The sequence below is a fragment of the Lactuca sativa genome, chromosome 9, assembly GCF_002870075.4.
Source record: "Lactuca sativa cultivar Salinas chromosome 9, Lsat_Salinas_v11, whole genome shotgun sequence".
NCBI lineage: Eukaryota > Viridiplantae > Streptophyta > Magnoliopsida > Asterales > Asteraceae > Lactuca > Lactuca sativa.
Window position 1 is genome coordinate 19581552 of NC_056631.2, and position 17234 is coordinate 19598785.

The following is a 17234-nucleotide window of genomic DNA, read 5'->3' on the forward strand; positions in this document are numbered from 1 at the left end:
GTCTGCCTCTTCATGCTTTAACCAACTCAATCAACGGTTTATTATTTACATTTTGTTTTTCATTAATTTTGTATTGACATCTGTTATTTTAGACCATTCATTCATCTGTCCTTTGCTAAAGGACAAAAATGGTTACATCCACCGATAAACCACAGAAGAATATGATAACTCATAGCCTCATATGTGTATGTATGGTGATGCACATGGGATGATGGGGAGTACTTTGCACCCCAAAATCGTAAACTCATTAACACTATTATTTTTAGTTAATCATACTTAACAAAACACTTAGGTATAATTAGCAGTTAGTTAATGAGATTGATGGGATTAGAGATTCTTTGTACTTGGGTACGTTTTAATCGTGTATTTAAGGTTAAGAGGAAGCTTCCTTTGCACCTATATAGGTTTTTGGGACACCGACATAACCAATATTAAGCTATATATGCTCTTTGAATCTAGCTGCTTTCATTTTTGTTATTACAGATTTTGAGCAATGCATATAGCGAGGCACGTAGTGTGACTAATTATAGTAATTACTGAATATATATTTACAGATAAACAATAAAGATTTATTTTGTAAATTTTTATAGATATACATATTACTGTTATTTTATTTATTTATTTATATATACCAACTCAGCATGGGAGTTTGTGCCTTTGAATCTTAAAAATTACAAAGGAATACGGGAAATATTTATAATCGAATAACGTGTGAAACTCTGTCTTCACCCTCATTCCAAAGTCTTAATTTCTTTTATTTTATTTTCCCCCTATTTAATAGTATAAATTATTTTGGAAGTTTGTAATTTTATTTTTATTTTTTTAAAACATATTTTATATTAATTATTCGGGTAATAAAGCACCCGTGAACAGCCGTACCTCACCAGTCACGACTCGTACTTGCACATTAATGTTTTCAAATACGTACCAATCAAATTTTGGCTTTTTTCCATTTCTATATCAAGAAATTATGTGATCTAAAGTCAATAAACTCTCGCTATTAATGAGTCATTCGTACTCACGTACGTTCTCGTAATCACCTCTTCGTGTGGCTTAACAGGTAGACCGGGTAAACGCATCCCAAAACATGATCCGAATTCGAATCATGGAGTTTCAAAATAGGGTTGACTACGAGTTTGAATTGGGACGTAGTTGTAGTTATAGATTGGGTTGTTAGCTCATAGCGATCAAGCCCATTCCCCACATCTTTGCAAATCCGGGAAGCCGGATCCAGTAGCCGAACCCATTTATAAAAGAGAAAAACATAAATTTGACTAATCCTTGAAAGCACTTTCCAAAATTTAAGGAAAAATATAGCATTTTATAGAAATAATCATCAATTTCTCATGGTATTACAAAAATGACAAAAATTCTACGAAAACATTAAAACAATATCGCTTTTGTTATTTCGCAGGGGTCCTAAGGTCCTAGGAAATTAAGGAACCCTAATTTTCGATGTATAAAAATCTTAAATTTATTATTCAAATTTTATTTCTTGAAAAAAATCAAAACACTTATATAGAAGCCCCAGTCACAAACACAACTCTGCGTTTAAAGTTGTTCATACTTTCGGGTACTGGTTCAGATTGTACTTAAGTTCATACTTTCAAGTATTAATTCACAATGCAATCATTGTGTTTAGTTTTATTTTAGTATTGATTCTTAGTTGTAACGCAGTGTGACAAACACTATTATAAAATCGACATACGACCATACTTTTTTTCGAAACAACTCTACCACACTTTTGATTATTCCAGTGGCTAAAACTCGCTAATAAAATTTTAGCCTAGGTTTAGCTAAACTATGTGTGTGCATTGTATAGTGTTTTAAAATCTTTAGAACGATTTATGATAAAAAGAAAAAATATGACATTTATTAGCCACTGTCGAAAAGTGTGGTCAAATGTTACAACTGCCATTGTATTTGTTTGATTTTTGGAATAAGTTTATGATTGTTTTTATATGAGACTATAGATACACATATCCTTATATTGTCACTTGAAGCAATTTTTTTATGTGTCTAAATCATAGAGTTAAATTAACGGCATAAATATGATGTGGCAAGAAGGTAATACATATTGTCATATAAATTATTTTGTGTGGCCAAAGGGTAGTTTTTATTAACCACTTAGTAAAAGAAACAAAAGTAGTAAGTATAAGTATTTTATGGTGACGGTTTAAGTTTATATGTGTATATAAAAGTAGGGATGAGAATTTGGCCCGAAAACCCGAACCGAACCGAAAACCGAACCGAATTAGACTCGAATAAGCAATTTGATTCGGTTTTCGGGTATCTATATAAGGTTTATTCGGTTTTCGGGTTATTCGGTCCGGGTTACCCGAATAAGGGCTTATTCGGTCCAAAAGGACCGAACCGAATATGAAAATTCACATTTTTTTCCCTTGCACGATTGCTTATTCGGTCTTGTGTTCTATCGATCGTTACCCAAAATACCCATGCAATACACCATAAAAAATCAACGAAATTGATATTCGATCATCCGGTAGCGTATTACACCAAATCAACGACATTACTCTTTGATCGATTGAGGTTTTTCTCATCCTTGCGAGTTGCATCTGCTGCCCTTGTGAGTTGCGATAACCTTGAATCTTTGATCGGTCATCACTAGTTCAAAGTTCAAAGTCCATTAACGATAAGAAAAAAAATCAGCCCTTGCGTTTGGAAAAAAATCGTCTCCTCATCGTCGTTTTCTAGTTTCTATTGTGATCAAACTTCATTCAAGTCATGGAAAATTGGGTTCCAAATCAAGAAACTCAAGTAAGTATTTGTATCTTAATCTACTACTCAATCTTTCAATGTGTTATTTGTAAATGTAATTTGGGTTATTTGGGTTATTCGGGTTATTTGGCTCCTTAATCATATTGTACATGTTATTTGGGTTATTACCCGAACCGAACCGAATCCGCATTGCTTATTTGGTTCGGTTTTCGGTTCATACAATTACCCTTATTCGGTTTTCGGTTTATTCGGGTTTGGTTCGGTTCGGTTCCGACCCGAATAACATCCCTATATAAAAGTAAACAATGACCATCACTAGAAACGGTAGGTGCTGGTCCTCATACATCACAAAATACAAGATCTAAAATATGAGAACTCTTGTAAAAAGACGGTGATAAATGTAATTTAGATGATTTTCTAATTGAGCACGAGTCACAAACAAAAGAAGAACATTTATTTGACAAAGGTAAATTGTATCTAGATAACATAGATTGTAAAAGTTGAATATGTGGGTGTCCTAGTCGTTGATGTCAAATCTGGGACGAAGCACGAACAGCAGAAAACGCAACTTTTGGAAGAGATTGGAGTTGAGGTAGACAAATGGAGTAAAGCCCACCATTACTTGGACCCGTGATGAGGGTATTGTGAGTAGCTGAGTCCTTAATAGCAAAAAAAAAGAGTGAAACTCAAAATAAACATGATTATCAAGGCATAATTTTTGGATAGAAAGAAGGTTGCGTTTAATATCAGGGACATGAAGTATGATTTAGAGCAAATGATTTAGTTGGTGAGTAAAGTTTGGAAGAGTCAATGTGAAGAATGGGTAAACCCTTACCATTGCCAACGTAGAGATTATCTTCGCCATAGTAAGGCTCATTTATGTCGAGGCCATGCAAATCACGTGTGACATGATGACTGGATCATGTGTTAGTTAGCCAGGAGGTGGATGCTTGTGAGCGGTGATCTGCATAGTTAGTCAATAGTGGTGGTCTTCAAAAAGTAGCGGGGTCACCGTTTGGATATTGAGAAGGAACATGTCCTATTCTACACCTGTTATATGTACCATAAACAATGTTTTGATTAGAAGCCCAAGAAAACTAACCACGGTTACCTCCACCCTTGTTCGTGTTGTTGAAGTCTCTTTGGGTACGGTTGTAGTTTCCCCGTCCACGTTGATTGAATTGCCCTCAACCACGATTGTTTCCAGCCTTGTTTGTGTAAAAAGGCTTGAGGAGATGAAGTCTTTGTTGGCTGAAATTGTAGACCAAGTTGTGATAACAAATGTTTTAGGTTTTGCAACTGATTTGTGACGACTGTTGAGGAGGGTGCAGTGGTGGTGTTATGGCTTGTAGTAGCAGTCGTGAGAGCTTAGACATGTGAGATTTCAGGCACCGATTTACATATCATGTAGTCATGATCTGAGAGAAGGTCATTCAATTCAGAGAAGGCTGTGGGAATTTGGCGAGCAAGGATGGTTGATTTTAAACCATTGTATTCTTCCCTAAAACCAGAGATCACAAGCGTAACTGGGTCTTTTTCTTTCATAGGTTCACAATATTAGCTAAAGCATCGGCATATCCTTGAGCTCTGTTTAGGTAGGCAGGGGAGGTCTCATCACCTTTCATCTCTAGTTTGAGAAGTTGGGTTTTGAGGGTATACTCCCTGGAAGAAGTATGTGGTGCATAGGCTCGTTCAAGGAACAGCCAAAGTTCACGTGAGGTAGTCCCCCGTACATGCTGGAAAGAAGATTCAGAAATTGTAGATAGTAAAAGCATACATACATAAGCATCGTTAGCTATCCAGATTGCATAGCTAGGGTTTGCAACAACAAAAGAATTTTCTTTCTCATAAGTTGTAGTTGCTTTTGGACATAGAATGGTGCCATCAACATAGCCGAACATATTATTTGTGGTCAAGAAATGTTGGATCATGGTTTTCCAGTAACCATAGTTGGTTGGTGATAATGCAAAACCAAATTTGTGAGAGTTATGTGCAGTATTTTCTGTTGTAGAGAAAGCTTTGAGTGGTTCCATGGAGAAAGAAGTGATTGGCAGAAGCAGGGACCAAAAAAAACATTGTTCACGAATGCGCTGTTCACGTGGTTACTGTTTCGAATGTACTGTTCATGCGCCCACTGTTCACATCATCTTCTGTCTCTTGATCAACGACGTGCCGACGTCTTAAAAAAAAGTCTTTGTTTGACTCCTAGGATGCGACAAAATTAGGGTTGTATTTGGGAGCTCTGATACCAAGATAAACTTGGTAAAAGATATTGTATATCATTATTCACATGTGTATACATGATATGTATATATAGTAGACACGTTTACACTTTAGACCCTATATTATTATTATCGTCTAATAAGTAGTTTATGGTTACAATTAAATTGTTTATGTGTGTCAATAAACAATACTAATGATAAAGAAAACATATGACTATAACTAACTTAAGGTCGCGGTTTAAGAGAAAAAACTTTGAACTATAAGTATCTTATAGTGACAGTTTAAGTTTTTATGTGTGTCTAGCTATAAACGATGGTTATGTCAAAACAAAAAACATATGCTTGTTAGTAGTTGACAGTCACGCTTTAATTGTTTATGTGTGTCAAAAAATAAACAATATTAATGATAAAATAAAAAACATGTGACTATAAGAAATTTATGGTCATGGTTTAAGAAATAAAACAAATGATTAAAAGTATTTTATGGTCATAGTTTAAGGGAAAAAAACCTTGGACTATAAGTGTTTTATGGTGACGATTTAAGTTTTATGTGTCTAAAAATAAACACTGATCATGTTAAAACAAAAAAAAAAAAAAAAAAAAAAAAAAAAAAAAAAAGATGATCACTAGTAGTTAATGGTCATTATTGGGCTAATGTCATAAAAACCCTCAAGTTTTCAGGGTTTTGTCGGTTTGCCCAAAGTTGAAGTTTATGTTCGTTTTTACCCTAACATTTTCCAAAAAATGTTCGGTTTTACCCTTTTACCTGTGATAACAAATTACCATTATATTAACTTCACAAAAAAAAACCTTAAGTTTACAGTTTTTTTACGTTTTTACTCTTAAGTTTATAATTTTTTTTTTACACTTTTACCCTATGTATTTTTTTTCATATTATACGTATTCAAGCAGAAAAATCATATGAATATGTATATTATGAAAAAAAAATATATTTAGGGTAAAAGTGTAAAAAAAAAAAATTATAAACTTAAGGGTAAAAACGTAAAAAAAAAAGGTAAACTTAAGGGTTTTTTTGTGAATTTAATATAATGGTAACTGAAAAACCTGTTATCACCAGTAAAAGGGTAAAACCGAACATTTTTTCGAAAATGTTTGGGTAAAAACGGACATAAATTTCAACTTTGGGCAAAACTGACAAAACCCTGAAAACTTGATGGTTTTTATGACATTAACCCGTCACTATTTAATTGCTTATGTGTGTCAAAAAGTAAACATATAAGTTAAGAGGAGAGGATGTTTGGTGGCTTGAAAAAAGTGGGGGTGGTGTTGAACTATGATCTTCTGATCTTCAAATAAGTGTCGATCCCCGCAAATGCATCACCATTGACCGCCTGGGCAGATGTGTTGAGCAAAGAGAAAGAGAGTGGGGGCAGATGTGTTGAGCAAAGAGAAAGAGAGTAGGGGTAGAGGATTTGGGATCTGGTCAGAAACTGTGAGGTTGAAGGAAAAGAGTAAGTCGCCGATAATGACTACTAGTCTTCTTACGGAAAATGAAAACCTAGTGTGAGTTTTTGTATAACTAGGGGTTAAACCCTCACACGTGTCGTACTAGATCTTAAAAGTAGGGATGAGTATTGGTCTTGACTAGGACTGAACCGGACCTAGAAGCGAGGAACCGATTTAGTGGGAAAGGGAGAGTTGGGAACTAGACTGAATATGTCAGTTCCAGTTTGATTCTACAAGTAAGTGTGCTCTTTAGGAATGTGTTTGGTTCCAGACCCATCAAGAATCAAACCAAGAAACGAAGAGCCGAGATTCGATTAGTGGGAAATTGAGAACCAAGAACCAGACCAAATTCCCTGGTTTCGGTTTTTTTTCCTATGGGGCACTTTTGCATATCAAGTGAAACACTCGGTTCTTAATATGACACTTTATCACTACTAAGAAACTGGTTTTTACCAATAAAAAAACAAAATTTACATTAAGGTTTTATACAATATATAGAACAATACTTTACATATTTGTATAAAATAGAAGAAGCTAGTAAGTGACCAAGAAAACATGCATATAAGTTGTAATCGATAGAAAACTAATGGAGCAAGCAGTAGATGAAAGAGATTGGTACTTTAACTGTAGTAACTACACTGAATATTAGTTATAACTTACTAGCCTTTGATAACAGTTCACATGAAAATTAGACACTACAATGATACATTAAACTTCAAGAAAAGTGAAACCCTTCATCAGAAATAATCGAGAAATAATCTTAATGATTAACAAATTTGAAAACCCATCGAAATCAAAAAAATTTAACACAAACCCCTAAAAACGATAATCAAAATTACCCCCAAATTGGACAGCCAAACCAAAAATAAAATGGCGGTAAACGAAATTTGACAAGATAACTACAAATGGGTCTCAACTGAAACTCACATTTAAATATTTTCTTGGTTGTCTCTTTTGGAAGGAAGAGAAAGAATACTAGAGTTGAGCTTATATAGATTGAAAGGGGGTGGATAAGAAATCAGTTGATATGAAGTGGTTTGTTGAAGAATAAGAAACCTTGAGGTAGTCAGATGATAAGGCGATATTGTTGGAACTCTATGGTTTTAGGTTTGCTCAACACGATAGATTCCATGAGTCAGTTAAGTTCTTTGTATGTATGAATTCTCAAGATTGTGTACTTAACCAATATTCATACGGTAGTGCTTAGTTCTTGTGCGGGTTTGAGGAATATGAGATTGGGTACTTAAGATATGTGCTTCTATTTGGAAATCTTCATATGAACGAAATGTTTATATGGGTGGTACTCTTATAAAGACGTATTCCAAGTGTGGAAGTGTGGATTCTACTCAAAAGGTGTTTGATGCCATGAGTTCACGTGTAGTGTCTTTGAATAGCTTTATCACATGTTACGAGCAAAATGGTCCAACTTTTGAAGCTCTTCATGTCTTCACATGGATGATGAACTTCAGGATTGAACCATATGAGGTTACTCTAGCAAGCTTGGTAAGTGCATGTGCAAGCTTAGCAAACTTGAATTTGGGACGCGAAATCCACAATCGAGTTGTAAAAGGTCTTGAGTAATATTGATCCCTATTTTTATATGAAAAGAAAAGTTTTATTGAATAAAGTAGGAGCTTTTACTACTACCTAGGATTAAAACACCAGTTACTTATGCACTATTACTTCTAATGTCATGAAACTTGGCATGAGTTAATTGCATAGTATATATATGGAGTGGAGGAATTGTTATTTTTTTAGAAGTAGCCAACCATATATAAAAAGAAAACAAAAAATCACAAGCTAGCAAGAAGCTAGAACAAGAAAATTACAATGAATTCAAAGGATTTTTAAACCAAGTAAACCTGTCTACATTACACTCTGTATTTCATTTAGCAAACCAAATAAAAGAATATTGATGAATATAGTCTACTATATCACTTTGACTAGTCTTAGCACCCGCAAAAACTTTATCATTCAAGAATCTCCAGATATACCAAATAATCGTACACGCAACCATATCCTCCAAAACTTTCTTTTTCGCAAAGATAGACACTTGATCAATCCACACAAACAAATCAATAACCGATGGGAAGTGAGGTTGAGAAATATATGACCACTTAAACATTGCGTTCCAAGTTCTTGCAGCAACCTCACATTTAAGAAAAATATGATCTAATTGTTCAACCTCTAGCTCGCATAACGGGCACATAATAGATTAAACATCCAACAGTGGCGTAGCCACATATACTCTAGGTGGGTCCTAGGACCTACCTAAGTTTTAATATTTTATAGAAATTATACTAGGACCTACCTTCTAGTATTGAAAAATATAAAGGACCTATCTAATTCTGTATGAGGAACCGCGTAACTTATTTTTCTAGATTCGCCAATGACATCCAACCCCAATTTGGAAAGGTTAAAAGAAGTTGGAATTTTGTTTCTCAACACTCTCCAAATTAAAATGTTAACCTTCTTGGGAATAAAAGAATTTCATCTTGTTTTCATACCTGAGTGTGGGAGGATAATCTCGTCGATCCATCTTCTAGTTGCATTAACCGTAAAATTGTCGTCATCTCCAATCGTCCAAATTCATTTATCACTACAATCATTCATAGTAACTTTTATTAAGCAATTAAGCAGCCCCATGTATTGAGAAGTTTCAACACCACTTCTAATTGGACGCCTCTAATTCCAATTTCAGCCCTCAGGTCTTCTATGACTAGCAATAGTACAATTTTTATCAAGTTCAAGTTGGAACAATCTAGGAAAACAATTAGCTAAGATTATTTTATCCAACCTAACACCTTTATTATGTAACAGAACATTAGATGCAACAATTCTAACCCACGGCCCAGCGCCTATTCGGTTTCCCCTTCTCTAATCAAAACCGCCATTTTCTCCATGTAAGTGTTTATAACTTGAACCCAAAGAACATTGCCTTCAATATGGAACCGTCATCGTCATTTCTGCAGTAAAGAAAAGTTAAAAGAAACCAAACTACCAATATCCAAACCCTCTTGTTTCTTGTCCGCCAAAACTTGATCCCAAGTAATCCAATGTATTTTCTGTTTATCCTTAGCACTTCCCCAAAAAAAATTGACTTCGTAAAGATTCCAAATCCTTAGCAACTTGCACACGCATTAAGAACATAGACATATAAATAATACCCAGAGATCCCGATACCGACTTCAGAAGTAAAGACCTACCCCCGATACACTTTCCAATTGGAAATCTTTTTCTTAAATTTCTTCTTTATCGAACTCCACCCAACAACTATAGACATATTTTGTCCCACTGGAAGCCTAAAATAAGTGAATGGAAATCTATCCGCTTTGCACCCATCCACTAAAGCCAAATCTTCGACTTCTTGAAAAGGAACACTTACCCCATAAAGGTTCAATTTTTTCATATTTATCTTCAACCGTGACGCTAGATAAAAGCACTGTAAAATTATAACAATATTACAGATATTGCTTCTCACCCAATCTCCAAGAAAAATAACATGAGCAGCATAAAACAAATGTAATAGTCGAAAACACCCAACTCCAACATGTACAATGCAAAAAAAGGTTAGCATCATTTCCATCTTCCATAGCAACATGAAGACCTTCCATAACAAGGATGGAGAGAAAAGGAGATAGATAATCTCTTTGACGAAGACCTCTAAACATTTGGAACTCATCATTAGAACTTCCATAATTATGTACGTTTTAAATAAAAGAAATTTGAGCATGGCAGGCAGTTGGTATCAAGATAATTAAGGATTGCTTAGCTTCAGAACCTTCCATTCCTTTCCTTGCAGCTGCAGTGATATATGAAAGTAAATAGCTAGAACAAGGGACAAAAAAAAGCAGCATGCATGCATGCACATTCTATTTTTTGGTTTTTGTGTCATGATCTCAGATACGTATACATTTTCTTTTCTTTCTTTTCTTTTCTTTTCTGTGTATCTTTGGTTTATTGGATCATTTGCATTGCATCCAATCCATATGAGTATTAGTTAGTTACGTTCTTTTAGGAAATTAATACCTATCGAGTTTCATCAATTCACACCCCACCTTGTACAATAACTCAACTCAGTATGAATTAAACAATTCTGAAACATTTGTTTTATTTTATAGATCAAAAGTCAAAACTAAGAATGTTGCTCCAATCACCGATGAGTTCAACTTTGGAAGGAACTCACTTTCCTCCATATGGTGGAAAGTGTATTTCATTTAGGAATTATTTTCCTCCCTCTAAATCCAACCAAACACATGAATTCGAGGGAATCAGAATAATTTTCCCTCGAATTTCATTCATTTCCTGTCAACCACACGCACCCTAAGTAATTTAATTTTTTTACTCCAATTCTAGCAAATATACTAATTAGTACAATGCAACAGAAAAAGAGGGCATCATACACATCGGTAAGAAAGCCATTTTTATATGGAAATGGAAATATGGAATAGAAGATCTAAATCAACTAAATCTGATTGATACGAAATTGATTCATCAATATTATTTGGGTCGGGTTCAGCCCGTTTGTAATATTTAAAATTTAAAGAAGTGGAACTTAAACTCTATTAATAACTTTGCTTCTACTGTACCTACTACCTACCATGAAACAAACTTGCAATTTAATCGACATATCTCGATATTTTATGTCCAATTTGTATTTTTTAGTTGAATTTGGTCTCACACTCACAACTCACAAATCACAATGGATAATCAATGCAATGCAATTCGATTCCAGTATTGGGCTAGTGTTTATAGTATTTGGGAAGTTTAATATGCTGTAAGTACAACATACAGCATGACTATGATGTTTAATCGCCTCCGCTACATATGGCATATAATCGGGTGGTTTTGGGTTTTGTTGATTAATGGGAAATTTTGCTTAAAAATCAATCAAGAGGTTAAACGGGGTGTTAAGTGTCATATAGTCGTGTTGTTTTGATGGCATCTCTAATGCCGGATTGTATTTGTGCCTATAATACCAATAGATTGTAAAAGAATTGAAGGAGGCATAGGAAAGAATTATAATTGGGCTGATCATTCATATTCATGGGTAAAAAGCCCAATTTTGCCACAACTGATCCGGTTTAATCAGAGATATTCTTCATGAAACCGGATTGGAAGGGGTTTGACAAAAAAAAAATGTTTTTAAAAATCCGTCAAAAGTTGATTTAAATTTTATATGAGTTCATTGCATCGATTCTCATGTATGTGGATTTATACTTTATAATGCTACCAGCCTGTGTCATTAGTCATTACTCATTGGTCTTTATAGTCTGGCCTTCAACTTTTCCATATGGCCACCTGACCAGATATAACGAGTCTGTCAGGTAACGCTTTCATGATGAATTCATGATATGATGATAGAATTCTACATTTTATGATTTACTATTTATTTTAGGATATTGTCTGATACATCCCTTGAATTCATATTATCTTATATTTAATTCACTTTGTCATTCTCTCTATTTGTATTAGATTCTGTACACCCGCATGAGTTAGTTTTCCGTATTTACGTGATGCCATTCTTATTTTATATAAAGCTGCATGTGTGTAGACACCTAACATGTAAAGTAAACTAATGATGCTGGGAAATGACAACCAACATACAAAACTTTCCAAAAATTAGTACACAACCATTAATGATTAAACCAAACCAAATATTGGATTAATGTATGATTCAAATGATATACAACAAGAAATCATTTGATATTTGTTTGTTTATTTATGATGATTTTTATGTAAATGATGAATATCAGCTATTATCATATTCACATCACTTAATTGTGAATGATTAGTTTTCACATATTTTTGTGGTCTCCATTTGAACCGGTTCCCTTCCCTGTTAGTATTAGATTAACCCCAAAATAAAAAAAATAAACGGTAAAATATACTATATTCCATATACATTATACATAGGTTAATGGATACATCCGCATAATGAATGGCATTGATCACCTCCATAAACGTGAAGATTTTTTATTGGTTCTATTTTAGACCAACAAAAAAATTGCAGTAAGCAAGCACACCACCACTCTGTGACAAATTAAATGTTAATCGTGAGCGATGGCTCAAATGAGAGGCAATCAATCACATGGCAGTCAGTTGCGACTTTGCAGCGTTCACAAGAGCAGATTAGGTCAGGTCAGATAAGATATGTTGCAGAGCCCATGTCCATGTGGTACAAGTCCCATTGCATGAGGTTACAAGCCATTAAAGCTATACCTACTTTCCTCTTTCTTTCTTTCTTTAAGGTTTCACAATATCATTCAACAGTGTTCCTTCCTAAAGACCAGCCTTTTCTTTTCTTGGGAGAAAACCCAAATCAAAGCAAAGCAAGGTACAGCTTCTACTGCTCATGGTACAAGTCAATAATCTTTACTTTTAGGTTCTTAACTGTTTTACTTCTACTCCAACAAAACTTTTATACCGTCATAATCAATATATATATTATATATAAATAACCTTCTCCTGTTTCATTTTAAGAAATCAAATCAAAATCAAAATCAAATGTTTCACAATGCTTCTTCATCTCCGTTTTTTCTTCTTCCTGATATTACTATTGCACGTCCCATCAATCTCACCCCACAAAAAGTTTCCCGCTATTCTCATATTTGGTGATTCAACTGTCGACACAGGCAACAACAATTACATAACTACCCCTATCAAAGCCAACCATTACCCTTATGGAAAAGACTTCCCGGGTCGTATTCCCACAGGCAGATTTTCAAACGGGAAGCTAGCCGTCGACTTGTTGGCGTCTCTCCTAGTCCTAGGGGTAAAACAGACGATTCCACCCTTCCTACAGCCAGATATCCCCGCCAATGAACTGCGTACAGGTGTCTGTTTTGCTTCCGCTGGAACCGGATACGATAACCTCACCGCTGACATCACTCGAGTTTTACCACTGTCTCAACAACTTATTTATTTCAAGAACTACACCCAGATGCTCGACAAGATATTCGGAAAAGAAGAGGCAGAGAGAATCATAAACCATGCTTTGGTTAGTGTTAGCGCAGGCACTAATGACTTTATTTTCAACTTCTATGACATTCCAACAAGAAGAACCGTATTCGACATCAATAATTACCAAGAATTCATCATACAAATGCTCCATAACTTCATTAAGGTCATCCTATAGTCTATGTATATGAATATGTTCATGTATGTATGAATATGTTTGATAATTTGAATCAACTTTTTGCAGGAGCTTTACAAACTCGGTAGTCGTACACTGGTAATAACCGGGCTTCCTCCTATTGGTTGTCTACCGATTCAAATTACATCCAAGTTTCACAGACGATTTGGAAGAACATGTGTTGAGGAACAAAATGTGGAAGCTCAAGCCTATAACAAGAAGCTTCTACAATTCTTGCCTCGTATACAAACGTCTCTTAAAGGAAGTAGGATCGTATATGCAGATGTATACAACCCACTGATGGATATTATTAATAATCCAGAAAAATACGGTATGTTTATAATTCTTAACACTTTTTTTTTTGACAGCTGAGATTCAACCATGTGTCGCTTAGCTTAGATTCATTACTAATAGCTGTTATATGTTTTAGGTTTTCGTGAAACGATGATTGGATGCTGTGGGACAGGGTTGGTGGAAGCGGGGCCTATATGCACCCCAGTGACTCCACTATGTCAAAACTCTTCTGAATATTTGTTTTTTGATAGTATTCATCCTAGTGAAAAGGCTTATGGCTATGTTACTGAATGCATCAAGAAACAAATCCTTGACAAGTTGTAGAATGAAAATACACAGAAACAATTCTATTTTAGCTTCCATAAACAGTTAAAATATTTGGGCATCGATGGATCTGAGATTAACCGCATACAAATGGCCAAAATTTAACAAATGTTACATGGCATAAAACATACACTATGCTAGAGCATTATGCATACATAAGACAGTATGATACAAAACTGAAACAAAAAAATAAAATAAAAAACAAGAGTGGCTTGGCTTACTTGTGGGATTATCATTTCCGACCACTTCCAGAAACAGCAGTTCCTTGAAACAAGCCATTGATTCGTTCTTCAACGTCTTCAACATTGAACTTAACATGTTTCTCTGCATATTTTGCAATATCTTGAATATTAAGAAACCTGGCAAGAAAAGTTTTATAAGCAGGGAGCAAAGCTCCATTCACCGAAAGCTTCAATTCCTCTTTTAACTGCTCATCAAATATAGCCCATGTTGATTGATTTCTACAAATCTCCTCGAAATGAGAGTTAAATAGCTTAAGTTTCTCTTTGAAGGACTTGGAGGCAACATTGGGAGATAAGTTATTGTTGTCCAGTTTCAAAGTGTTGAGTATCTTATTCCATGAATTTCTTTGGTAATTCACATGATATTGTCGCACTTTTCCTACGTGTTTTCGGATCCAATCATCTCCTAGAAGTGAACCCAGTTCATCATCTTTGACCTTTTTGACAATATACCTTCCATTGTTCATCATGAAAACAGATGATAAAGCAGGGTCTCTGTAGATTTTAGACTTTGACTCTATATTGCTTTCTAGAACTTCCATTATCCAGGCGATTTGTACTGCTAATGGAGAAGATGGTGAGAATGATCTATCGACACCCACTGGAGGAACAACGTTTTCATCAAAAACTTGTTCTAGGGTTGGTCTAGAACATGCAGCTCGGAGGTAATTCATGACATAACGGGTTATGGGGTGAAGACCTCCACCAGGAACAGCAGCTTTGGCTGGATCACGGCGGATTAAATTCTCTAATTCCATGAAAATTCCTCTGATCGACTCCCCTAATCTTTTCCAAACTCTTATAGCTTCGTTTCTAATGAACAGACAGTATTGATCAGCAAATAGTACCTCGAATTCAGGCATTAAATCCTTCACAGCTTCATAAACGTCAAGAATTTTGAACAGTCTATCTGGTGCTCTGCTACCCATTGCGATTCCATTGGCAAAATTAAGGAGCTCCATAGAGGAAATTCTACACGCCTCCATGAAAGATAGATCAGCTGCAGCAGCGGTGGAGGAGGAGTACCCAAAAACACGGTCGCAGAGGCGGCGTTCGCTAGGGTAAAACACTCGAACAGCCATGTTGATTGCTTTGATCCACTTGTCGATTTCGACTTCGTTATCATCATCTTCAAGAGCTGCATTTGATTTTTGCAACCCTGAAAAACCTAATCTCGAGAGGCTTTCTTCTAAAAAATCCCTCCGGCATGAGCTGTAAGCGAGTGAGCACTCCTTTCCATACCCCGCACCGACCATTCTTTTCGAGATCTCGTGTAAATCGTTGATCGTACCGGATGGGAGAGCGTCAATTATGATGTTGTAGTCCGACACCGGATGCGCTACCGGAATCTCTGCTTCATCGTACTCATCATTGTCTTCTTCATCATCAGAATCTACATAAGCACCGCCACCTCCGTCTGTATTCTCGAAGGGATCAGCGCCGCCGCGTTCCATTAGCAGCTTAAACTCCTCCTCAAGCCGAAACATACACTGTTGGAGTAGATCCTCGGCTCGGTCAAGGCACGCCGTGACTGCTTTATCAGCTGCCATCGGCGTCCACTCCCGGATCGCGGCAACGAGTTCATCGACAGCGTCAAGAAAGGTAGACGCGTCGGCGGAATCTGACCAAATCGGGTGGTCAACCGTGACGTATCTAGAGATCTGACGATCGAGAGATTTAAGGGTTTGATCAAGCGCAGCTACACCGTTTCGTGAATCGTCTCCGTCGTTTAAGTTTTCATTGAGCTTCTCGCGTAATCTTCCATCGAAGTTAGAGAAGATTTGGAGTATGTCATCAGTCATGGCATTGTCTGTGTGGCCTAGAGTTTTAGCAATGTGACGGGCAACGGCAATGAGCTTCTCTTCGCCATTTTCAGCCATTATTGGAGTTGGTTATGAAAAATAGGAATCAAAATCCTGGATGGTTATAAAATCTAGGGTTTGCGAGTGCGCAAGTGGGAGATTAAGATGCTTTTGTGGTTGCAGAATTGAAGAGAGATGGATGGGATCACGAGAAAGTTCATGGAATACGCGGATTCTGTGAAAGAAATAAAATAGTAAACAAAGGCGATGAGGGTTTGAAAGGGGAAGAGGGGAGGAAGAAGACCACTCACTCAGTCACTCGCCCAATTGACAAATTCTTTAATCAAAATATGTTGCATTGTGAATTCGTTTTTTATAATTATCAAATATTTCAATGATTAAAACTATATAATTATTGTCCTTTTCATATTATTCTTGTCTCTTTTATATCAATTTTTCTTAAAAAAAATTAATTACTAATCTAGCCAACTTAAAAAAATAATTAACCATTTTTAGCCAAAAATTAGGAATTGTCCCAAAATAACCCATAAAACCGTAGGTTTTTAGAATCATCTATTGTTTCATTAATTCGTCTACTGTTTCGTGTTTAGTATAAAAATTTAAAAAAAAAAATCACTTTGAAGATATAAAACCATAGGTTTTTTTAAAACCTACGGTTTTCTCTCTATAAAATACGGTTTCCCAAACTGTAGCTTGCGGTTTTGGGTTAAATCTACGGTTTTTTTTTTCTAATGAAAACTACGGTTTTGGAAAGTCTACGGTTTTGGGTTAAAAAGCTATGATTTTGTGCATTGTGGACTTGTACACTGTAAGTTTCGTAAAAAACCTACGGTTTTAATTTTTTTTTCAGTTTTTTCAAAAAAAAAAAAGTTATCCCCATATACAAAAACTACTCCTAATCGACAATACGGTAAAATTTTGATTAAAAATGGATGTATCTCCTTGTTCTTCGGGTGCTCTATTGAGAAAAAATAGTAGACAATGGAAA

At 35.5% G+C, this 17234-nt stretch overlaps 2 protein-coding genes across 2 annotated transcripts; one reads left to right on the top strand and one right to left on the bottom strand.

The window, feature by feature from the left end:
- Nucleotides 1-12847: 12847 nt before the first annotated feature.
- On the top strand, nucleotides 12848-14242 carry LOC111876500 (GDSL esterase/lipase At2g30310). Its single transcript, XM_023873028.3, has 3 exons — nucleotides 12848-13554; nucleotides 13633-13894; nucleotides 13994-14242. Exons 1-3 carry the CDS (start codon nucleotides 12946-12948, stop codon nucleotides 14179-14181), a joined length of 1059 nt encoding a protein of 352 aa, XP_023728796.1. The 5' UTR covers nucleotides 12848-12945; the 3' UTR covers nucleotides 14182-14242.
- Nucleotides 14190-16571, bottom strand: LOC111876499 (exocyst complex component EXO70B1). The gene has a single exon (XM_023873027.3). The coding sequence runs from the start codon at nucleotides 16301-16303 to the stop codon at nucleotides 14414-14416; it is 1890 nt and encodes a 629-aa protein (XP_023728795.1). The 5' UTR covers nucleotides 16304-16571; the 3' UTR covers nucleotides 14190-14413.
- Nucleotides 16572-17234: the final 663 nt, after the last annotated feature.

Bases quoted from the DNA above. Each gene is read 5' to 3' on its own strand.
- LOC111876500 (XM_023873028.3), top strand. From the start codon at position 12,946: ATGCTTCTTCATCTCCGTTTTTTCTTCTTCCTGATATTACTATTGCAC. The intron at 13,555-13,632 runs GTCATCCTATAG...AACTTTTTGCAG, and splicing joins TGCTCCATAACTTCATTAAG to GAGCTTTACAAACTCGGTAG. The intron at 13,895-13,993 runs GTATGTTTATAA...TATATGTTTTAG, and splicing joins TAATAATCCAGAAAAATACG to GTTTTCGTGAAACGATGATT.
- LOC111876499 (XM_023873027.3), bottom strand. From the start codon at position 16,303: ATGGCTGAAAATGGCGAAGAGAAGCTCATTGCCGTTGCCCGTCACATT.